The sequence below is a fragment of the Enhydra lutris genome, unplaced genomic scaffold, assembly GCF_002288905.1.
Source record: "Enhydra lutris kenyoni isolate GAN:26980312 unplaced genomic scaffold, ASM228890v2 scaffoldscaffold21, whole genome shotgun sequence".
In the NCBI taxonomy this organism is placed as follows: domain Eukaryota; kingdom Metazoa; phylum Chordata; class Mammalia; order Carnivora; family Mustelidae; genus Enhydra; species Enhydra lutris.
The window spans coordinates 70,856,446-70,881,903 of NW_019154105.1; the positions used below are offsets into that span (position 1 = coordinate 70,856,446).

General features: G+C 36.3%; 1 protein-coding gene across 2 annotated transcripts in view; it reads left to right on the forward strand.

Moving 5' to 3' along the window:
- LOC111149029 (inositol polyphosphate-4-phosphatase type II B) overlaps nt 1-25,458 on the forward strand; it is a 372,027-nt gene that overhangs the window by 175,682 nt on the left and 170,887 nt on the right. For both annotated transcript variants that reach the window (XM_022505917.1, XM_022505916.1), the window contains exons 9-10: nt 1,602-1,749; nt 25,172-25,302. In XM_022505917.1, the coding sequence (XP_022361625.1) occupies nt 1,602-1,749; nt 25,172-25,302 (279 nt within the window). The remainder of the gene's footprint in view (nt 1-1,601; nt 1,750-25,171; nt 25,303-25,458) is intronic.

Here is a 25,458-nt window from a genome sequence, read left to right on the forward strand (position 1 = left end):
TTAACTAGACTTACTGTGGTGATCATTTTGTGATAGCATACAGATATTGAATCATTACATTGTACACCTGAAACTAATGTAATGTTATATGTCAATCACCTCAATAAAAAAGAAGGGAAATAAATATAATTATCTATGAATCTGTGATATAATCTAATTGATTAAATTTAGAGATAATATTTATGTTAAAAATATAATCACTTTGGATATATAGCTTTAGGTTCTATTTCTATTTTTTTTAAGTGTACATACAACTCTAGATTTTAAACATTTTACCTCAACATGCTGGAAATATTCTACTGTCTTCTGGCTTCTATTGGTGCTTTTGAAAAGTAAACACTGGCTAATTCTTAGCAGTGGATAGGTAGGTATACTGGAAACTTTGAGCCTGGTTGTTGAAGAATGGGATGTTTGAAATCAACGTTTATGATATAGCATCAATTCTGATATTGATAATGTCTAGACAATACTCCTAAGAATGGATGATTGCAGAGGAATAGATGAAGAGATCCTCATTTTAATGTTCCAAAAGCGATTGTATATTTACCCAAGTAGTGAATGAGATATGGTCTTATAGGACATTAAATTTTTGAAAGGAATTTTACCCTATACGTTGAGGAGACCTGGCCCATATAACCCATGCTTCATTTTAATATCAAATTTTGTTTTAAATCAGCTTTACTGGTAAACTGGAGTCAAATAATTATAGATGCTTTACTGGCAATTGACTGATATTTTCTTACCCACTAAGCTTTGGTGCATGAGTATAACAAAGGCAGTCATTGCTCAACAGCAGTGGAAATAAATTTCTGACCTAAAATAAATGGCTAGAGAATGTGGCGGAAGGCCTCATGAAAATGTATCAAATATTATTTTAATATCTGGCCCTCCACTTTTTCCCTAAATCTTAAAATCATTGATGGCATGATTCTTCCCTAAACACTTCCCATCCACAAATACAGTTTGTTCACAACTTCATTGTCTTGCTTCTGGTAATACGTGGTATTAGGAAAGTATATTATTGACTCATTGGCACTAAAGTATGCATAATATTTGAACTGTAAGAGCTCCTAAGCCAATGAATAAACCTTTCTAGCACTTAAGAAACAAAACAATTTTAGTAGTGGGGCCATTTGAAACCTCTGAAATAACATGTCAGTTCTCACCTACTGTCTAAGTGAGCAGAGTTGACTTACAATTTTCAGAAGACATTAAGAAATATTACTTTTCTATGTATTATATGTTAATATATATATTTCATGTATATTTATAAATACATATGCTTTAACAAAATCTTTAGAAGAGAAAGAAATTAATAGGTGGCAAACTAGCAAGCCACAATAGCCACAAGTTTGAATTGGAACTTGATGTATCACTTTTTAATTTAATAAAGAATACTTGTCCCAGAAGCTACTGAAAAAAGTACAAAAACAAAATTCTTAGAAATTCAAATACACTATTCCATTATGATAAAAACAAATTCTTGATTAAATCAACGATTACAATGATACGGTAATTAAGGATTTTGTTAATTGATCTTTCTCTAATGGGCATATATTTATAAATTAACTATTAACCTGTGTGTTTTTCTTCCCTCTTAGTGCTAAAGAACCCGGTGTGTAAATTATATAGATTTCCCACATCTGACAATAAGTGGATGAGAATCCGGGAGCAGATGTCAGAGAGCATACTTTCTTTTCATATTCCTAAGGAATTGATTTCTCTTCACATCAAAGAAGATTTGTGTAGGTAAGAGAAAATAATTTATGATTGTCTCTCACATTTTTTTCTAGAAAACATTTTTTCTTAAAGTATGATCGTAATGTAAAAATCTAGACTTGCAACTGTCCAGTGTTGATGGCCACTAACCATGTCTGTCTGTTAATCATTTGAAATGCTACTAGTCCAATTTGAGATGTTCTTTAAGGATAAAATACAGATTTTGAATTCTTATCCCACAAACAGTAGAAGACTGACTTTATGATGATATATTAAAATTTAGAGTATATTAGGGTTAAATATGTTATTAATCTCACCTGCTTTTTTTAACTTTAAAAATATGACTACTAGAAAGTTTAAAATTATATATATGACTCTCATTATGGCTTGCGTTATATTTCTATTGTATAATTGGTATCTAGCTAATCAAGTGAGTTTTGACCTTGCTAATAATCCTTTTATCTTTATCTCATCTGCTTACGGTTACTCTTTCTGCAAGAAATTCCTACTTGACTCTTCTTTGGACTACTCATCTGTAGCAAGACTTTTAGATGTTTTTGGTCCAAAACCTCCTTTATTTATTGTTTTTAAAAGAGAGAGAGAGAGAATGGGGGACAGGCAGGGGGAGAGAGAATCTTAAGCAGGCTCCATGCCCAACATGGAGCCAAATCAGGGTAGAGTCTCATGATACTGAGCTGAAATCAAGAATCAGCTGCTTAACTGACTATGCTATCCAGGCACCCCCTTAGATGACTGATAATGTATGCTATATGAATGGACAGTGTTGTCATACAGCAAACTTAAATATGTTGCCATAATAAAACAGAAAGCTCTGGGAACTGATTGTCAATAAGAATATCTCTGAGCCATGACAACTCAAATAATTCATTTTTTCTGCCTTATAAACCTCTAGTGACTTTAAAATGCTGAATACTACATTATGTTAAATACTGTTAAGGCCATAAATTTCAGGAAATTGGCAAATATTTTTGTAACGTTTGTAATTGCTGAAACACATAGCAAAGTGTGAAATGTTTAAAATTTGGATCTCTGGCCTATGTCCACTTTAATATACCAGTTACCTAATAGTAGTGCACCCTTTGGGTAGACTCTATAGTCCCCAAGCTGTATTGATCTAAACTAGTGAGCAAACAATGGACAAGGCAGGTCAAATTTGCCAGTATTGACAGTATATTTTAGGGTAGGAATGACTGCACAAATACTATATTTCTGATTGAGGAGTAAGAGAAAGAAAAATAAAAGAAAAAGCAGAGCCTAGATTTTAGAGAAAATTAGGCGGGAAACTGGGTTGCAAGAAACAACCTGGATTTAGGAAAATAAAGATTAAAAGGGAGACAGAAGATAGATATTTGAGAGTAGCAGATTGAGAATAATCAGGCCACAAAAATCAGATGAAAGTTATTGACTCAGGACAAGAGAAGCCGTAGCATGTTCAGGAACCTGAACAGACTACCTGTAAGAGCTGGCTATAAGGATGAATTAATATAAGCCAAATTATTCAGTATTATCCTTTCCCAGAGCTAGTACTAAGCATATGTAATGGGCAAAACAAATTCCCAGGAAGGATAAGCAAACTTAGGGAGTTTGTATCTTTGAAGTCATAAAGAAGTGTCAACTTCAGCATTGTTATATTCGAGATTATGGGACACTAAGAACCATTCCTACTAGTGTCATATAAAGATTACATTTCACATGGAAGGTTTGGGAAAGATAACTCTTCCTCACTGGTGTTGTTCAATAAGGAAAGACTCCTTAGAAAAGCATGAGGTCATAGGCAGTGCCTTTATTTCAGCTGAGAACCATAGAAGAGAAGTTGATAGATGTGGATTTAAGCAGTTAGAGATAGACCTTGCCCTAAAAATGACTCCTGATAACTCAATCTAAGTTAGCCAGTCCTAAATTCTCACTAAAATATCTATATCATGCCAGACTCTCCTGGCCAGCAAAGTTCCTGTTCAAAAATCCAATTATAGCCTTATGGGTTTCCCTTGTATGTAACTGTTTTCTTTTCTCTTGATGGTTTTAGAATTCTCTATTTATAACTACTTTTGCCATTTTAATTACTGTGTGTCTTGGTGTAGACCTTCTTGGATTGATCTTGCTGGGGAATTTCTGTGCCTCCTGGAACTAAATTTTAGTTTCCTTCCCCAAATTTGGGAAATTTTTGGCTATTATTTCTTTAAATAATTTTTCTGTCCCTTTTTTTCTCTCTTCTTCTGGGATCCCCATTATTCTACTAATCTTGTTACTGGATATTTACCCAAAGAATACAAAAACAATAAGTCAGAGGAATACATGCACCCCTTTGTTTACTGACACATTATTTATAATAACCAAATTATGGAAGCAACCAGGTATCCATCAATAGGTGGATAAAGCATATGTGGTTAAAGCATATGTGGTATATATATACAATAGAGTTAGCCATAAAAAAGAATGAAATCTTGCCATTTACTACAAACGGATGGATCTAGGGAATATAATCCTAAGTGAAATAAGCCAGTTAGAGGAAGACAAGTACCATATGATTTCACTCATATGCTGAGTTTAAGAAACAAAACAAATGAACAAAGAAAAATAAAAGAGAGAAACCAAAAACAAACCCTTTACTATAGAAAACAAGCAGATGGTTTCAAGAGGGAATGTAGGTATGGAGATAGGTAAAATAGGTAAAGGGAATTAGTAGTACAATTATTGTGATGAGCATGGAGTAAAGTATGGAATTGTTTAATCATTGTATTGTGCACCTGAAATGAATATAAAACCATATGTTAACTATTCTGGAATTAAAATTTTGAAAATAAACCATAAAGACACAAAAAAATAGAAAATGGTGGGCCATTCACAAGATATGGAAATCTATTAACATATTTCTACATTATTAAAATGAAAAATAATAAATCTTTCTTAAAAAAGATTTTATTTATTTGAGAGAGAGAGATAGTGAGAGAGAGCACGAACAGGGAGGGGGCAGAGGAGAGGGAGAAGCAGACACCCTGCTGAGCAGGGAGCCCCATTTGGGATCATGATCTGAGCTAAAGGCAGACGCTTAACCAACTGAGCCACCCAGGCACCCAGAGTTGAAAATCTTAGTTGACAGACCACTAATGCTATTTCATCTAATAATACAGCAAGCTAGTGAGAGAGATGATGAAGAGAAAGACTCCTAATGTTGCCCTAGTCTGTCTGTTTTGTTTGTTTTGTTTTGTTTTAAGTTTTATTTACTTATTTATTTGAGAGAGAGTGGGAGTAGGAGCAGAGGGAGAGAGGGAGAGATATTAGTAGGAATGGAGAGGAAATAGGGGTTAAAGATAGCACTGTGGAGGACTGTAAAGTACTAGATATGCAGAAGGTCAGCTGCTCAGGCTTTAAGGAAGTTTCTAAACTGATGATGATGGCACCTGGGTGGCTCAGTCAGTTAAGTGTTTGACTCTTGATTTCAGGTCCAGTCATGATCTTGTGGTTGTGAGATCAAGCCCCATATTGGGTTTCAGGATCAGGAGGGAGTCTGCTTGGGATTCTCTCTATCTAGCCATTCACTGACAGTAAATCCCAGGGGGAAATACTGAGTAGGGAATAAGGAGAAAGCAGCTATTCCATATACCAACTGCCTTCTCCACCAGCTTTTCTGTTTAAGTCTCTTATGTAACTTCTGAGAACTGTACTAGAATTATGTGTTGGGAAGGGAAGAGGGAAGGTTCTACTTACAAAATACTTAGTATAACACCTTGCTTTTGAGAAGTTACTGAATTCCTTCATAATCATGATGCTGTGGGAATAGTTCAGAGGAGAAAAAGCCCATTTCAGTCCTTAAAACTAAAGTATATAAAAATCCGATAGGTCTCAGGGCACCTGGGTAGCTCAGTCGGTTAAGCGTCTGCTTTAGGCTCAGGTCATGATCCCAGGGTCCTAGGACAGAATCCCACATTGGTCTCCTGCTCAGCGGGGAGCTTACTTCTCCCTCTCCCTCTGCCTGCTGTTCTGCCTACTTGTTCTCTCTCTCTATCTCTCTGTCAAATAAATAAGTAAAATCTTAAAAAAAAAAAAAATCTGGTAGGTCTGAAAATTGGCTAGGCACTGTGAAGAGCAGCATATTCCATATTTCCTCTACTCTCTCCATCACCTTTTCTAGGTAAATCTTTTATAATTAGTTTTTAAAAATCAAATATTTCTCTTTCACATTTTGTAAAGAAGAGGAGAGGGAAAAAAAATCATGCTGAAGACTCAAAAGGGAAATAGAAAAGATAGGGGGAAATAAAGGAAAAACTGACTAGCCATCTCAGTAGAGTGTAAGAAGGTATGGTTATTATGAAACAAAACCAGAACTCCATGGAAAATAATTATCATGCTTTAGGGAAAATGCTGTAAAATGGAGGGGATAAATGGAGGGAATAATGAAATTTTAAAATGAAGCAACCAAATTAAGTCCACAGAGCCAGGAGAAAAGAACAGAGCTGACACTGAGAAATTGTATCCATAATGTGGAAGGCAAACATGGTAAGCTCATCTCAAATGCTAAATGAGGGTGAAAAATGTTCAGAATGATGAAAAAGAAGATGTTAGATATACAAGGCACAGAGCTGAGCACTACTTAATAATTTCAAGTGTTCTTGGGGAAGAAAAACTCATGCAAAAGCTTGAAAGAAAACAGTAAAAACTTAGGCAGCTTTGGTGTTTTTTTTTTTTTTTCTTTGACATGGTAAAATCAGGGTAACCTTACATTTCACTGCAGAAGCCCATAGAATAACATCTACTGATTTTTGAGAGGAAAAGCCAGTGGCCTACTTTATTGTATAGGGCCAGGTTATGAATATTTTATGAGTGAAGGTGATGGAAATGACATTAATATTTAGGAGTTCAAAAAATGCCACTCACAAAACGTCCTTAAAAAATTTACTTGAAGATCTATTCCATCCAATGAGAAAATCATTTCATTAAAAATTATAATATACTATAAATTGATGTATAAAAATTAAATTATATTATAAAATTTATATGACATATCATAATATAATAAATTAAAAATATGAGTGGGGTTTGTCTCACAAAAGAACTTACATCATTTCTCTTGGCTGGGTGGGATCTCCAGCCTGGACAGAGCTTTACTGTGATGTTCTTTTCTCAGCTTCTTTTAACCCTAGTCTTACTCAGATCCCAGAAAGTGTTTTACTTGCCTTAACCTCCCCACTAAAGCCCAGAACTTAGATGAACTCTCTTACCTTGTTTGATGAAGACTACGGGTGCCATAGTGCTGTTGTCTTTCAACACTTCACATTCACAACAGTGCAAAATGCTTCTTTTGCATGCTTGGAAGTCTCTCCTGGGAAAATTATATTATATTACATTGGATTTTTCCATAAAAAGTAATATATGCACACTACAGAAAATAGTATAGTAAAAAAATAAAGAGAATACTAAAAAGAAAAAGTAAAATTCCTCTAAATTTACCACCTAGAGGGGATATTGTGTCTTTATTTTTTGCATTTATTCTCATCTTTGTAAGCCGTCTTATGGGAAGCAGAATTTTGTTCCCCATGGCTGTTATCCCCTGGTATCACCCTTAGTTTTCCTTGCATATCTGAGTGTATTATTATGAATACATCTGTGATTCTACTACATAATTGTAAGGGCCTACTTAGCCAGAGGGAGCCATTTTGTGTTTATGCAGTGAACTTAGATTGACCCTGCCCCTCCCAGAGGAACTTACTTGCAAAGCCCAGCCACAAGGGCGGGTCAGGCCAGGTGGAGACATCCAATCAGTGGGGCGCACATATATCTACTAGGGTAAATTGAAATTCAATTGGCCACCCGTGTGTGACCTAGCATGACTGTGCAGTTTTCTCTGTGTCCTGCAATCTCATTGGCCACCTGTGTATAGCCAGGCTCAACCACCTCTATAAAAGTTAGTCTGTGAGGCTGGGAGGGGTCGCCTCTTTGTAAGAGACAGCCCCAACCGGTCAGTTTGATTCTCAATGCTTGGAGCGAAATAAAGCTTTGTTTTACCTTCGCTTTGTTATCGGTCTCGCTCCTTTGATTACGGACCCTAACAATAATGTTAAATAAAAGTGTAGGCTACTAATCAGTGAAAATTATTGCATTGGAATTTTTATGGATACATAAAAAGACTAGAAGGAAAAATAGACTAGATATATACTAGAGCATTACTTATACATATACTAACATATTAACAATGATTATCTCTGGATGATGGATTTAGAACAGTGATTTGCTACATAGCGATAGAAAGCAAATACATAACCTTTACGAATAAATTAACAGAGAATAGGTTTGCCAGTTAACCATATCTTGATTTCTTTTAATTTAAATAGTTTACTTTCAAGCAGTGAAGTCTATTCAAAATTTGGTTCTCCCTCATGCTTGGTCTAAAAAATTGTGGATGATTGTTCTGTTTTGTTTTGTCTTGGAAAATTACCAGTCATTTAGAATTTAAGTTTTCCCCCCTTCCCTACCTCAAGAAAATACATAGGTAAATGAGAATGGGCTTACTGTGTTCTCAGGGCAACAGTGACAAAAGATCCTTGATTCCTTGTAGTGTCCCTTGGATGCATAGTGGTTTCTATGATGGGATGACAGATAACCACTGAGATGTCATGGTTTCCATGTGGCCTTTGAGATATTTAGAAAGTTTGTCTTTATTTTGAGTTTAGTTCAGTATTAATCATTTCAACATTTTTTGTTTAATTATTTTATGTTACAAATTTTAATTACCTGGAATTTATTTGATTACATTTATAAAATGAAATGCCAAATTAGCTACATTTCTGAAAACTTAGTTTCTTCAATATCACTTTTTCAGTGTTCCATTCCTTTCTTACCTCCTTATAATACTTACCAGTTTCCATGCCTCTCCATTGTCATCACTAAAGTAATTAAGAAACCTAAACAGTGACAACAACAAAATTCAAAAGAATCTGACATATTTGGAATATTTGCTCTTGACATTCAAGAATACAGCCTGCTAAAATCTTCTTTTATACATACAAATACACCATTGTAGTTTTTCATGTAGCTTTTGTATGCTTATTATAAGGATTAATATACTTTTTTGGTTTTTTGAAAGAGAATTCTTGTGGACTTGTCACTTCTACTCCTCCTATTTGTCCTTTTTATTTTCTTTCTTTTTTTGAAACAGACTTCTTGCATGGACTACATGCTGCTTTTATTTCTGTTTTGTTTATTTTTCTCTTTTTTTGAGATATAATTGATATATAACATTATATTAATTTCAGGTGCACAATGTAATGAATTTTTTTATTCATTTTTTTAGTGTTCACTCCACCTACTCTAATCCCAACAGCCATTATGTCTTGCCTGTGATAGTGCAACAGTCCATTAATGGCTTTTCTGCCTGTAACTTTATCATCTTAAAATACATGGCTCATGTTACAGACTCACACAGTCTGATTGAAAATATTGTAAAATGCAGATTTCCAATAAGAGTTTCCTTGAGCCCTGATATTTAACCTCTTAAGAACCATACAAGGATAATGTGTTCAGAAGGGAAGAGGGGAAGTTCTGCTGCAGTTTACTAAATTACACATAAGGAATTAGTAATTAAAAAGTAAACCAGTTCCCTGATCTAGCATGCCTGAAGGATAGGGAGAAATGGCAACTGGCCTATTATGGTGCTGTTTTAATGGAAAAGGACAGGAGAATGACATGTTAAAGACAACTCAGAGATCCTAAATACACAGAAAGTGTGTGTGTGTGTGTGTGTGTTTACGTGTGTCTTTGCCTGTGTTTATAATGCTTTAAGTTTTATAGTCTTTCAGCTTGGGTTGCACACAGACAAGTTATGTAGGTCTTGCCAAACTACCACCTATAAAATTTTATAGTTTATTTTAGTGTTGCCACATATTTTGTTTATGTTGAGTGTTTTCTTTGGATTTTGTCCTACTTCAAAGGTTTGCTGTGCTCAGTTTACATTGAAATATGTTAGTTACTAGAGAAAATGATGGTACTTGTAAGACTTGAAGCTTCATGACAGCTACAAATATGGTGTTAAATCATGGTGTGCAAAGTATACGTTTAGATGGGAGCTTCTGTGACCATATAGTGTTTGGCTTTATCAAAAAAGTACGCCTTCTACACTTTAAGACAATATTTGAAAACCTATCTCAGTACAAAAAGTTTTAAAGAAATGAAATATACAGTGAAAGTGAACTTCATAGTCTGTAAAACTCTCCAGGAAAACAAATAGTTCGATTTATATCATATATTTTTCTCTTTTGATCCCAGGGTTGGGGCAAGAAAGAAGCTTTCTGGCATGTATGCTGGGAGTTTAGAAGAAAAGAAAGAATATTTTATAAGAATTAACTTTAAGACTTTCTTGGGTCTTATATAAAACATAAATATTGTGTGTATGATGTAGAGAAATAATCTTGTAAATAAAATATAAAAAATATGTACCAAAATACTTTGGTAGGGAAAAATGTGATAGTGTTGGAACATATAGTTGTTGTTTTTTTTTTAATATTTTGTTTATTTATTTATTTATTTATTTGAAAGAGAGAGAGAGAGAGCATGAGCAGGGAGAGTAGAAGAGGGAGAAGCAGGCTCCCCGCTCAGTAGGGAGCCCGATGTGGGACTTGATCCCAGGACCCCGGGATCATGACCTGAGCCGAAGGCAGTCACTTAACCAACTGAGCCACCCAGGCGCCCCTGAACATATAGTTTTATTACTACTTCTTTGGGAGAATGTACATGCCTTGTCTTGTATATTAGTGTTTGTAAATATTATACATATACTAAGTTTGTAGTGATAAAGTATTTTATATCAATGGGGCAAACAGTTTTTTCAACACTATATTTTCAAGTGTTCCGTATTCTATGTCGTATAGAAATATTATAGAACTCTAAGTTCTTTGTACCTATATACCTATATCCCAAATCTATTTCTTGAACGTAATGTATTCTTATATATGAAAAAGATTGTTGATATGATATTTTGAGAACCCAGGCTGAAAGCCTAGTGCTGCAGAGAGAGAAATGTTTGAGAGATGTGTTCTACATGCTTACGTAAATATTATCATATGCTGTTAAATTGGTTTCCTAAGCATTATATCTAGTTTGCAAGAGATGCAGGAGATATTTCTCACCTTGTACCTTATCTTACCACACGTTACAAATTTCATAAAAAAGTCCCATTTATTTCAGACTGATAACACTACAGAAGTGCCTTTTTAAAAGTGTTAAAATTATATATTAGGAACTATAAACTAGAACTAAAATATAGCCAGGTAAATTCTTTTTCAAAAACATCCTCACTATACAAAAAGATGCTCAGTAGGATTGTACGGCACAGTGACCCAACCCATCCATTTGACATGATCTAACATTCTAAAATGTAATCTACATACTTTGCTGCAAGATTTATCAACAGATAAGGCTTCCCCTTCACGTGGCCTACAAAGCAGACAGGACCCTGTATCTTCCTACTTCTCCAGCCTCATTCGATGCCTTATTTATGCTGGCGTGGCTGAAGCACATGTCTTTTGAGAGGTCTATCGACATTTGCATACTTGGATGAAATAAAGGCACACTGAAAATCTTTACTGACCTTAAAGAAACATTGATTAGTGGGAAAAGTGAAAGGGAGCTAGCCATTCTGTTTAAGTCTCACATGTATCAAACAGACGTCAAACCAATGAATCTCATAGATGTTTTATGGTGTTCTCGTTCACTGTTTCTCTTTGTTATTTTTTTCTCTGTCCCCCTTTCTTGCTTTCTCTGAGAAAAATCATAAGTCCGAAAGATCCAAAGATGAAGAATAAAAAATATTATGTGAGAACACCACTGGTGGTTCATACCTGATTAGTGCTGTTTCTTCTGTTCATTTTTCTTCATGCAGTGTTGACACTCAGTTGGAATACTATGTGTATGTTACTTATCATGGAAAGTGCAACCGGCCCTACCGCCTCCCCATACTGAGGGCAGATGCTCTGTGCCGTTACGTTCATCATTATGGTTTCTTGGGATCACTTAATGAGAGGTCCTGTAGAGTGCTTAGTATCGTCAAGCTGGCGGTAGAAATATGTGTTTTATTTTGGTGTTTGGATATTACAGTGTCTGCACAGGAATGACTATGGCAAAACTCATTTAGAGTTTTTTTTTTTTTTCCCTGTTGCACCAAGATTCTTGATTTAAAATGGATTGAGTGGAGGAAAGTGTGTTGTAATGATAAAAACACAGAATTGGAATTATTATGGACCTTAGTTCAAAAACCTGTATCTGCCACTCGGTACATGCTTATGATTATAGAAAATTACTTGGTCTTTCGATTTCCAGATTGTTATAGGTAATAATGTTATCATTTGCCTTACAAGGCTACTGTAGTAATTATATGAGCAGTCAGGACAGTTCAGGGTTTTGTTTTGGGGTGTGTGTGTGTGTGTGTGTGTGTGTGTGTAAGTACAGCTGTGATTTGAAAGCTGGCTTCCCCAAACTCCACTTAATAGCTATGTGACATGGCACAATTTACCTAACTACTCTAATTTTCAGTTTTCTCAACTGTAAAGAAGGGATTAAATAATGAACGCACATGGTGATGTTTAGGTTTAAAGTGAAGCATTGATAATAAATGCCCAGTATGCACACATATAGGTCTTTAATATGCTCTTAGCATCTATGTAAGAATCCTGTACACAGCAGCCACTCCATTTATGAAAGCTATTATATTTGTTGATCTTCTAGAGCTTCAGACAGAAAACTGAGTCTATAATTTATTTTAATCTCCTTTAGCTTACTAACCTAGCAAATCTCATAGATACGTGTACTATACTGTACCACACATTCCCAGTGGGCAAAAAAGCAGCACTGGCATGTCTTAATCCACAAAGCTGGTGTGTTTGGACCTGAGGCAGTGATCTTGGGATGAGAGTCAGGCTGCAGATGAATTAGGGCCTTCTGGGCTACAGAAAAGGAAAAACTTGTCAATCTTCTTATGCTATTTCTGGAATCTAGCATACTACCTAGCATATAGTAAGCTCCCAGTAATGTAATATTTTTTCTAAGAACAACTGAAACCGTTAGCAGGAATGACATGATTGTGTTTAGCAAAAGGGAAGCACATGTGGAGGGATGAAACAATTTAGGGGATATTATAGTCACCTCGGCTGGTAATAATGGTGGCTTAGACTAGGATGGTAGTGGGAGAAATGGAGAAATACACACACATCTGCGAGTTTTTAAGCAGCTGAAATCCACAGGACTCCATGATGGATGATATCTGGAGGTAAGGTGCTGAGGATGATTCAAGCATTGTGGCCTTCATGACTGAACACGTCAGTATATGTCATTGATACAGAGCATAGTAGGTGCTCATGAGGTTCAGAAGAAAAGAAGGAGCCCTCACTGCTTCTCCCTTGAACCATCTGGGTCTGTGCTGATGCAGTAGACACGTGCCCCATGTGGCTATTTAAACTCAAGTTAAAATTGTTAAAATTAAATGAAATTAAAAATTCCATTCCTCAGTTACCTTAGTGACCTTTCAAATACTTGATAGTCACGTATGGCTAGTAGCGATCATATTAAACAGCACAGCTATAGAACATTTCCATCATCACGGAGAGTTTTACTGGGCAGCACGAATATACAGTAATCAACAGTGGCATCTGTAATTTGAAAAAGAAGGGCTACTATATAAAACTCTCCTTTCTTCCTAATCCATTAGAATTTAACGTGGAGAATGAGAACTTTGACCTCAAGCTTTCTACTTTACCCTTGTAGGTAAAAGATAAAAGATTTCTTGTTCTTTTCTTCCAAGTTGTTAGTACCTAGATACACACTCTGCACAGTTATTTCTAGTGGGAATGAGATTGCATAATGTTTCTAACGGGGAGTCCATCTAGCATAGTAGTTTAAAATAAGGACACCAAAAACGTAGCTCCGGAGCTTAATCCCAGTACCGCTACTCACATTCTGGGCGATGCTGGGGAAACTACTTGTCTTCTCTAAGTCTCAATTTCCTCATTAATAAAATGAGGATAATAATAATACCTATTTCAACAGGCTGTTGTGCATATTGAATGAATGGATATTTGTAAAGTTCTTATTTACAGCACCTGGCATAAATAAGCATAATAAACACTGCATAAATATTTGTCAAATGAATAGAAAATAAATAAGAATTTGTCCTGCTCTTGACATTCTTGGCAATTACGGCAACCAAGTGAACACTACAGCAAAATATTTGAATGAGCCCTCTGTGGAGCTGGGTGGAAGCTGCGTTCAGATGAGTCCCCCAGTGAGAGACTTCAGTCATCCTCTTCAGGAAGAAGCCATACTCCCCGGGAATTAAAATAAAAAAGAGAACAAGATTTATAGTCATAGAACCTGGACACAGGTCTTGATTCTGCCACTTACTAGCAATATGGCATTGAACAAATCACTTCTCATTTCAGTCTTCTCATTTGTCTAGAGCAATGTTGTTCAGCAGAACTTTCCATGATCATGGAAATGTCCTACAGTGGATTGTGGAGGATGATATAGCTATGTGGCTAGTGAGTGCCAACCAACTGAATTTATAATTGTGCTTAGTCTGACTCTGGAACAATGATCTCCAAGGATTGCTTTGAACATAAGAAAAGATACGTTCTATATAGAAGTATTTGTGATTACCTGGAAAGCTTTATGGTGTCCACCGAAGAACCCTACTGCCAAGTGTTTTTTGCAGCCACTTGAATGCCATCTACTTGTGAAACTGAATTGAGTGATGTCTGCACTCCAGGTCCAGGGATGGAAATTGGAAGGGAAAATGTTTTCAATTTCTAAAATTATGGGCAGGAATAATAAGAAGGTGCTGAGAGTGCCAACGCATTTTCTTGCTTTGCCAGTTGAACTTTCAGGTACAGTTAGTAGTTTTCATGGGTACTCAGAATGGAAAGGCGTGTAATTGGTAAATGGGGATTTCAGAGAAACTTCACGTATGTGCCACCACTTTAAACATCAGCTCAGAACACCAAGCTTTAAGATACTAAAAAAAAAAAAAAAAAAAGATGTCATCCATGTTTGATAACTTTAAAATAGACTTCAAAGTGTAAATATGATGTTACTTAGAAATAAATAAACACATACTCACCTGTATCAGAAACAGCAAATATTCTTTTAGGGGTGGAGTAAGACATGCTTATTATCCCTCATTTTTTTTTTTTTTCCAGTTCAGTTACCTAAAGTGAAATGGTGGAATCTGGCTGTTTATCAGACACACTGCTTCTGTGATTACAACTACATCCTGTAGTTACTGTGTTCTGATGTTTAGTCTTTGCTTATAACTTGGAACCTTCCTTAGTGTACAATACAACAGCCACTTCGTTTAATGTCAAGTGAAAATCAGAGGGAATGACCACTGAGACTAGCCAGTCATTTTTCAGTGAAAGGGTGACTCACAGACTACAGTGTTAACCACATCATCATTTTTTTATTAAATGCACTTTTTTAAAAAAGCCCATGATGTATGGACGCCATATTTATCCCTGTATGGGTTAAAGCACAGACAGCTTGAATTGTTGGTTGAACATAACTGTGAAAAATATTGTGAATCTTGACATCTAGTTGAACTTTGCTCAGTTTTATGTTGTCTCCCAACCGCTTTATGAAACTGAAGCCCCCCACCAGTCATTTATGTCATCTAGTGTTTGACTGTTTAATATTTAATTTTTTTTCCTGATGGGCAGTTTCTGTTATGATTTCTTTGGGGTTTGATTTAAGGTCTGATTTTGCCTAATGAATGAAAGCAGCTTGGCTAGTACACTTTGCATCCGTGAGCACCCACATGTAGTGTCAGTATGATAACTACTAGAAGGTTCTGATGAAGTTATAGAGCTCTTTTTATTCTACAGAATGATATTGTGCAGCCCATTGTAGGGAAGTGTTTCTATTTACTAAGATAATAACAATTTCAAATAACATTTTAATGCCTTTTTTACTGAGCCATAGCCTATTGTATATAAATTTTTATCAGGCTATTAGGTCTTACTACATTCTTGTAAATGAATTAATTATTATTCTCAGGTACTCTTTATTACCATGATTACTTTTCATAATTCCAGGAATTTTTTGAATTTGCACACCCAGATTTTAAAATCGTATTATTCTGGGTTCACAATTCTAATAAAATTAGGTGTTCGTATGTGGTGCTTTGGCCTCAGAGATTTCTTGGGCATGTCCCTTAAATGAGCTAAGCATCTCTGTAGTTATTTTTCTTTTGAGGAAATCTAGAAGGATGTTGCTGTGGCCAATGTCAAGAGAAATTATTGCCTATGCTCTCTTCTAGGATTTTCATGGTTTCATGTCTTACATGTAGGTCCTTAATCCATTTTGAGTTTATTTTTGTGTATCATGTAAGAAACTGGTCCAGTTTCATTCTTTTTTCCTCTTTTGTTGAAGATTAGCCAAGAATATCTATAAAATATGGTGAGAGAGATAAAAGACCATGAAAGAGCTTGAACTGTGTTCTAGATTTTTCCATCCCATCCCTTTTCCTCAACTTTTGGCACCAAACAGAAAGGAACATATACTTTTGTGCTTTTGTGTTGGAATCCCTGTGTAGGTAGTGTATTAGTGAGTGTTCTTCAGAGAAACAGAACTAATACTGTGTGTGTGTGTGTGTGTGTGTGTGTGTGTGTGTGTGTGTGTAGGGAGAGAGAGAGACAAAAACAGAGACAGAGATTTATTATTAAATTATTATTATTTATTAAGGAACTGGCTCACATAATTGCGGTGGCTGACAAGTCCTAACATCTTCATGGTTAAGTCCATAAGCTGGAGACATAGGTGAATCTATGATATAGTAATAGTCCAAAGACCAGTGATTTTGAAGCCCAGGAAAAGTGTTTCAATTTGAATGTAAAGGCAATAAAAAGCTAGTGTCCCAGTTCAAAGTCAGTCTGTCAAGAGGACTTCTCTCTTACTCAGGGAGGGGGCAGCATTTTGCTCTGTTCACCTTCAACTGATTAGATGAGGCCCACCCAAATTAGTGAGGGCAAGGGCTTTACTCAGTATACCAATTCAAATGTTAATCTCACCCAGAAACACCTACCATATCATTTAACTGAATATTTGGATACCTTGTGTTCCAGCCAAGTTGACACATAAATTAATCATCGCAGTAAGAAGTGCTATATGAAGATACATTTTCAAATCTTTCTCCATCCCTAAGGAAGACTTGACTAATCCAGATTTATGGACCTAGATCATACAAGGTTAGAGGACTCAACAGTGTCTCATTTATCTATTGCATTTATTCATTTTAACTGGGGCAGAGCTCAACATTCTACTTTAGGTTAGATTATATCCTGACTTTCTCTCAAATCAGGAAAATAAAAAAAAACAATAATCTGCAAGCAAACCTTTCATTCAGTCAGTCCACAGGCCTATCTTGAAAAATTCCCCCAAACTAAGGACTGTGGTAGGACAAAAAGAATGAATGAATAAGACAAGTCTGCTATACTCAGAGGCTCAGAGCAAATATTCCCGTTGAAATTCCTCCTTGAATACATCATTGGTAGGCTTTAAAACTGTTTTAAGTACAAGATAAACTTTCTCCTTTTTAAACTATATTGTTTTAATGATCTTAAACCCATTTTTTTTTCCTTTTCTTTCTTTCTTTCTTTTTTTTTTTTTTTTTTAGCAGCAGAAACTTGTTTTCATACAGAACTGCACATGGAATTTCAGTATTAATTTAAAAAAATTTAACTGGAGTTGGTGTTTGGCTAGAGTAAGGAAAAGGGCCTGATGCCTGTTCGCGTATTTGACTTCTCTTTTGTCAACACTCTCCCCCTGTTCCTCTAGCCACAACAGCCCTGGGGGTATAGGAAACAAAGTTGAAAAACTATTCATCTATTTAATGTTCTTGCAAATGCTTTATTAAGTATTATATGTAAAAATGTTAAAGCAGGTTTGGCTATCGTCTTCCAGTTTCCCTAGGACTTATTTTGTGTTGAGTTATTTCTCTTCATTCTTCCTAGAGTTGTTTGTTTTTAATCTCATTTCTCTCTTTATGCTAGTCAAAAGTTTTGTGTTTCAAGCATGTTATTATGTACTTAGTAGTGTGCTCCTTTATGGAAGGAAGGTTCAGAGGGTCATAGTGACCTCCAGAAAGTGCAATTTTGCTAAAGAGTAAAAAGCATGTATTTTTGAACTATTTAAACAAAGGAAAACAAAACAAGCCATGTAGACAAAAAGTGCATTATAAGGTTATTTCCAGAGATCAGCATGAATATTTCATCAAGTATCAAGAATATCATACTTTTACAATTGGTATACCAAAATCCAGAGTATAAAGATATTTCTCAAAAAAAAAAAAAAAAAAGATATGTCTCAAGTAAGGCTTAGCAATCACCTGCCTCCTTTGAGATTTATCTGATTTACCTTTTATTTTTATAGGTAGCAAAGAAAAGGAATGGATGGCAGTAAGTGCCAAAGAATGTTTAATGTGTAAGAGGCCTAGTCTTATTAATATTTGAATATTCAATCTTTTCTTTCCAACATCTTTGTGTCTACCTCTTGGATTCTAAGAGAGTCCTAGCCTGTCTCCTAGAAGATTTGTTTTAAAGATAGAGCTCTAGTGAGAGTAAAGTAATGAATCCAAAAAAGACTGTATGTGGTTAGGAGGGCAGTGGATTTTCCAGAAAGACATTTTTGCTCTTATTGTTGTAAAGTTGCAACTGAAGGAGACAGCTTTTGAGAGCAGAAGCTGTTGTTACTGTAAATAAATGAGATTTTTTATAGAGGGAAGGAGTATTTTTTTTTTTAATGATTTTATTTATTTATTTGACAGACAGAGATCACAAGCAGGCAGAGAGGCAGGCAGAGAGGCAGGCAGAGAGGCAGGCAGAGAGAGAGGAGGAAGCAGGCTCCCCGCTGAGCAGAGAGCCCGATGCGGGGCTCGATCCCAGGACCCTGAGATCATGACCTGAGCTGAAGGCAGCAGCTTAACCCACTGAGCCACCCAGGCGCCCCGGGAAGGAGTATTTTTTAAAAATATTTTTCTGTAGATTAAAAATGCATTTACACAGCTCATCTCTTTCGCCATTCACACCAAAGGCTTAGTGAAGATGTGTATTTAACTGTAACATCAATGCCAAGATTGCTCCCTAGAGAAATGTGGCGGAGAAATGCAGAGACTGGGCTCTCTCTATGGGTCTTATAATACTGGACACCAGTATGCACTTGAACATATTTTAGAGAATATCAGTTTTCATGCACGGCATACCTAGTAGCTGTGCCATTCAAACTAAAAGGTTCAGAAGTAGAAGTACTGAATTATGACTTCTCTTTTGTTCAAAGTTAACTTTAAAAGTACATGAAAGCTTACAAATGTAGTCCTAGAAGTCAATAGCTCCACTCACTCCAAACCCCACTCATTCAGCTTATGTTCATTAAGTACCTTCAGAAACAAGGCACTCTCCATTTTTTGTGTGTTTTAGTTTAGTTTGTGTGTGTGTGTGCTTCTTTGTTTTTACACTGGGGAATTACATGGGGTGAGGAAAGAGTGCACATGGGGATTATAGTCTAAAAGACTTGGTATTCTAGTGACTCCAAGACTAACAAGCTATTTCATTTAGATGCTTCCATCTGTGAAACAAGAGGTTTCAAATTATTCTCTGAACTTCCTTCCAACTGCAACATTCTGTGAGTTTGTAGTAGTTTTTTTTTTTAACTATATCAAAAAAGTTCTATTAATTCTTGTGTCCCATAAATTGGCTAGTTTAACAGGATATTTTGGAATAATCACTGTGCAAGAACGGGTGTAAAGTGACACAGATGGTCACTCCACCTCTAATATCTGTTGGCACAACGACAAATAATAGGGGAAATCAGTAACATAAAACATATAGACATGTACACAAAAAGACCTTTATCATAGAGGCACAAAAATACTTGTGCTTTTTTTAACTCTGTTTATGATACATCTATCATTAAGACTTTTTGTCTGGTGCTTAACCAGCCACTAATCTATAACTGACAGTGGATGCTTAGAGGATTCCATGCCTGGGGGAAACCCATCAACTATTTGGTGGCAGGCCAATTAAGTTGGATCCCTTTGAACTTGGAGAGGACAGCAATTTGTCCTAAGAAGGTGAAACAAAGTCTGAATACGTGCTTGTCTTTCCTGCTCACGGTGCCACTGCCATCAGCCACATCTGACAGCTTGTATAATGCACGGTCTGATGATACGGTGTCCCACATAACGTCGTTCCTCCCAAACGACACTTGCTATAACAAAAGAGGTGCAACAGTGAGCTTGCCTCACCATCCAAAAGCCACAAACCTGATACAATAGTGGAATAATATTAATCATGAAAGTTTCAGCTATGGCACCACTGTAGGGGGACAAAACCTCAGGATTGGAGTACTGACCTCCAGGATGAAGTTTGTATGCTAAACCAACAGCCGATAGAAGATGTTATGCCCACTATAGGTAGAACACACAGCTCTGGGAAATGGGGTGAGCCCTTTTTTCAGTCAATCCCAATGCCCCACAAGTGGATTTGTGTTTCCTTTTCCTACCACCTTAGACTTTGCCAGTTAGAATCCTGATTCTTGAGGCATGGGATGGGGTAATTCTGTCCATAACCCATAAAGAGTCCTACTCATCTGGAAGCTATGTTTGGTTCACACGTGATCTGGTTATCATGCATTTTTCACTACCATGGACTAGCAAAGATAGCAAGGGTTACTGTACCTATCACCAAGAGGAAGTAGGGCTGCTCTTCATAATCTGAGCAAAGAGAAATATGTCTAGTACTTTGGTGTGCTCCATGCCCAGAGGTGAGTGGGAAATTATAGCAACTAAGATTCCATAAGAGCAGGGAAACCAAGGACCTAATTAACTGGGATTAATGTCTGGGTCACCTCATAAGGCAGCAACCTAGACCAGCTGAAGTACTAGAGGAATCTGAGGAAAATCAAGAATGAGTGATAGAGGAGAATGAGGAACATCAACTAAGGCCCCTAAGATCACTGAAATTGAAATATCAGATATTGTAGCATGGTTCATGACCTCATTTGGGGGAATTGCATCTGGGCATCACTTTGAAGGATTATACTGGAACTCCCTTTTAGGGAAGATATGAGGATGCTGTTTTATATGCTACATGGATATCAAGAAATGATGGAAATCTAAGTTCTCCAGGGGGTTGCCTGTCATGGGCACATTTGATGTACTTTTTTATACTGGCTCAACCTTAAACTCTGCTCAGGTTTTGCCTACTTGCTCAATGGAGGGCTCCAGATACTGCCACCATTGTCACCTATGTCCTAACACCACCAGCTGTCTCAGCTTCCCCCCAGGGTGAAGACCAGATGTTAACATGCCCCCTGTGGCATCTACCCTGGAAAGACCCAGAGTGGTTCTGGTACCTATGACCAGATGTAGGACACTTCTGTCTCTACTGGAACATTTCTTCCTCAGTAGCCACTCAGAAGAGACAACTAGAAGTGCTGAGGAGTTAATGTCTCATACGATGAATCTTTACCAATGAAATACTGTAGAAGGTGGTAAGGAACTGGTATATAAATGTTTCTCCTTCCATCTAATAAACTTTTCTAAGGTGCTTTAGTTCCATATGAGTTATCCGGAGCTGTTAACATGACCAAGGAACCAACCATGTTTTCTTGTGAAGTTCTGCCCGACTCGGTAACCTCCCACTTGATGTCTACTTTCTCTTTGTCCTACGACACCCCACTTACCTCCCCCTTGCTGACCTGGGACTGCTTGATCCCAGTCTACATTCTAGAGAATCTGGCTTGAGATACAAAGCAAGGTCCTTCAATGTCAAAGTTTTATTCGCTGAGTAACAAATTAAAATACAGTATAAACAACTCTTATCTTCCCAACTGAAAAGTTTCCTGATTTGGGGACACCCATGTACCCACTCAGTCTCTTTTTTTTAGGATTTTATTTATTTATTTGTCAGAGAGAGAGGAACACAAGCAGGGGCAGAGGGAGAGAGAGAAGCAGGCTTCCTGCCAAGCGGGGAGCCAAATGCAGGGCTTGGTCCCAGGACCCTGGGATCATAACCTGAGCCAAAGGCAGACGCTCACCCGACTGGAGCCACCCAGGCGCCCCCCACTCAATCTATTTTAATGCATTAATTAATGTCTTTCATTTTTCTTAAATTTACAACCACTCTCTTACTATGTCCCATTTTGTTTTCTAACTTTTTCATTACTCTGCTCTGGTCTATTATACCTTTATTCTATAGTCCCCCTGTATTTGAGTTTTCTTCAATGCAAAGGAACCTTATGTTGGTTGTTTTTCCCTTTTGGAATGTGTAGCTGTTCAGTGCCATCATTTAGAGCAAATGAGCAGTGAATGCCAGGTTTCATCTGTATATTTCAGTATATAATCTTTGACATATTGAAGGAGTGTAATAAATTTTAAACAGCAGATTATGGACTCCTTTTAGCTTATCTCGAGTCACTCCCCCAAAACACTAAACTTTTCTCACTGCGCTTTGCTGGGCTTCTGTTAGGGAAGGAGATGTACTCCATCCCAGTTCAATGGCTTCACTATCACCCTTCCTTCTCTCCCTCTCTTTTCATTATTCCACTCCACCTCTCTTTTCATTATTCTTTCTTATTGATAAGGATTCAGAGACAACATAAATTGTAGACCCATGGTACATCTATTAGTGTTAAATAGGAATACTTAACTAATATTTTCATCATAATTGTATATTGGAAGTAAAGCCTGAAACCTTATGTATTAAGTTGACATATCATACTTGGCTATCTCTCTCACATCTGACCTAATTGCCCAGATTCTTCTAGACTTAGATATCTCAGGTTTTCGGAATAATTTGTTTTTGTTGGTTATTGTTGTTTTGTCCTGAATTTGAATCCTCTGCTATCTGAGTGCACACAGAGAACTGGACTCCCCAGTTCTCCAGGCTCCCCCACCTGTCTCAACTTGGGTCATGAACTTTCTTTACCCTCATTGGCTATTAATTAATCATTTCTTTTCCCATGAATGTTGTGTAATGGAAGCTAATCTGTGGAAAAGTTAAGAATGAGATTAATGTTCACAAATTTGTAAAGACCTCAGATAAAAGATGCAGCGGTACCATACTGCATCACCTTTGAAACAAAACGAAGGCAGCTACAAACATTTGAAGGCAAGTCACATTTTTGCACACCATCCATTATTCTTGCATTTAACAGGATGTTAAAGATTCTACATCTTCTGAATTTATTAGCTTGGTATTTAGCATGTTTCACAGCCAAAATAGCAAAGAAGGTTCATTATTGCTAGTTAAATTAGCCTCATGAAAATGTTGTTGGTAAAAGGTTACAGAAATGAATAAGAGATCTAACCAGACAGCCTATTAGGCCATCTATCATTATAATTTAAAAAGACATTCTGATGATTTGAATTAACTTGGCTAAAGGGTAGAGAATTAGATAAAAGGTAATAATTAAAACTTAAATGGCATGATTAGCTCTTCCTTTTGATAAAGAAAAGACAAACCCTATGCGTACTGCATTTACTTAAATTGTCTTCTTGAGAGAAACTGAGGCCAATAAATCATACCTGATTATACCATTTATGGGCCTTTAAAAAATTTTACAGCAGGATGCCTGGGTGGTTCAGTTGGTTGAGCATCTGCCTTCGGTTCAGGCTATGATCTCTAGGATCAAGGCCTGCATCGGACTTCCCTATGGGCATCCTGTTTCTTCCTCTCCTGCCCTCCACCCACCCCATTTGTGCTCGCTCTCTCTCTCTCTCTCTCTCTCTCTGTTAAATAAATAAATAAATAAATAAATAAAATCTTTAAAAAAATTTTAAAGCTATATTATGTATAAACTGGGTTACTTGAATATCTTGTTATTCCTTCAGACATAATCAGAAAGCCCGTCCCACATTATTTTTTTCCACATAATTTTATTTTCGATGATTGAAGCCTAGAATTTAGCGGTTTTTCTATTGAAGTTTTAATGTTTCTTTTTTAACTGACTGTCCCGTGTGTGTGTGTATGTGTGTGTGTGTGTGTGTGTGTGTGTGTGTGTGGCAAGTTTTTGTCATCATCTTTGTGAATTTTTTATCAGTGAGAATATTTATTAACTTGTATTTTTTTCACCTCTTCAACATACAGAACTTTCATGTTTGTGTGACCTAAGCTATTCGTATCTTCCCTTGTGTTAAAATTACTTTTTAAATTTTAATTCCAGTGTAGCTGACGTACAGTGCTATATTAATTTTAGGTGTACAATATAATAATTCAGCAATTCCATATGTTACTCAGTGCTCATCAGGATAACTGTACTCTTAATCCCCTTCACCTATTTCACCCATTCCTCCCCCCACATACCTCCCCTTTGGTAACCATCTGTTTGTTCTCCTAAGTTAAGAGTATGTTTATTGGTTTGTCTCTTTTTTTGTTTTTTTTTTTTTTCTTAAATTCGTATGATATTTGTCTTTCTCTGACTGGTTTATTTCACTTATCATCATACTCTGTAGATCCATTCATGTTGTTGGAAATGGCAAGATTTCATTATTTTTATGATTGAATTATATTCCATTTCTATATAAATATATGTATTTGCATATGTACCACTTCTTTAGCCATTCATCTATTGAGGGACACTTGGGCTGCTTCTATAATTTGGCTATTGTAAATAACACTGCAATAAACATAGGGGTGCAAATATCCTTCTGTATTAGTATTTTTGTACTCTTTGGATAAATACCCAGTAGTGCAATTATTAGATCACAGGGTAGTTCTATTTTTAACTTTTTAAGGAGACTCTGTACTGTCTTCCACAGTAGCTATACCATTTTGCATTTCCACCAACAGTGCAGGAGGGTTCCTTTTTCTCTGCAGGCTCACCAACACTTGTTTTTTGTCTTTTTAAGTCATTCTGACAGGTGTGAGGTGATTCTCATGTGGTTTGATTTACATTTCCCTGATGATGATTGATGTCGAGCATCTATTCACGTGTCTATTAGCCATCTGTATGTCATCTTTGGAGAAATGTCTATACGCGTCTTCTCCCCATTTTTTAGTTAGATTATTTGGTTTTTTGATATTGAGCTGTATAAATTCTTTATACATTTAAGATAACAGACCTTCACTGGATACATCATTTGCAAATATCTTCTCCCATTCTGTAGGTTGCCTTTCAGGTTTTTTGGTGGTTTCCTTTGCTGGGCAGAAGTTTTTTATTTTGATGTAGTCCCAGTGGTTTATTTTTGCTTTTGTTTCTCTTGCCTCAGGAGACATATCCTGAAAGATATTGTTATGGCTGATGTGGGAGAATTTTTTTTTTCCCCTAATGAGTGCATAGAGCTTTCTGGAAACGGATGGTGAATCAATTTCTAATTAGTTTGGCGATGTTTATTAGGTGTTCCTTGTCTGTGGACTTAAGATCAAAATAAATATTTTCTCCTCGTTTATATTTTTAACAGAAACCAGGAGTTAAAAGAACTTGGTGAGCTTTCTCCACACTGGGACAATCTACGGAAAAATGTCCTTACTCACTGTGATCAAATGGTGAATATGTACCAACATATTCTGACAGAACTTAGCAAGGAAACAGGTATGAAAGCAATAACTTTTTATATATTCAAACTGAATTGCATTTCATGTATGTTAGGTGAAAACAATAATACGCATTGTTGTTATGGATATAGAAGAGCCAAAAAATTTTAAAAATCTTTTTATCTCTCATTCTAACATCTCGGCATGATAGACC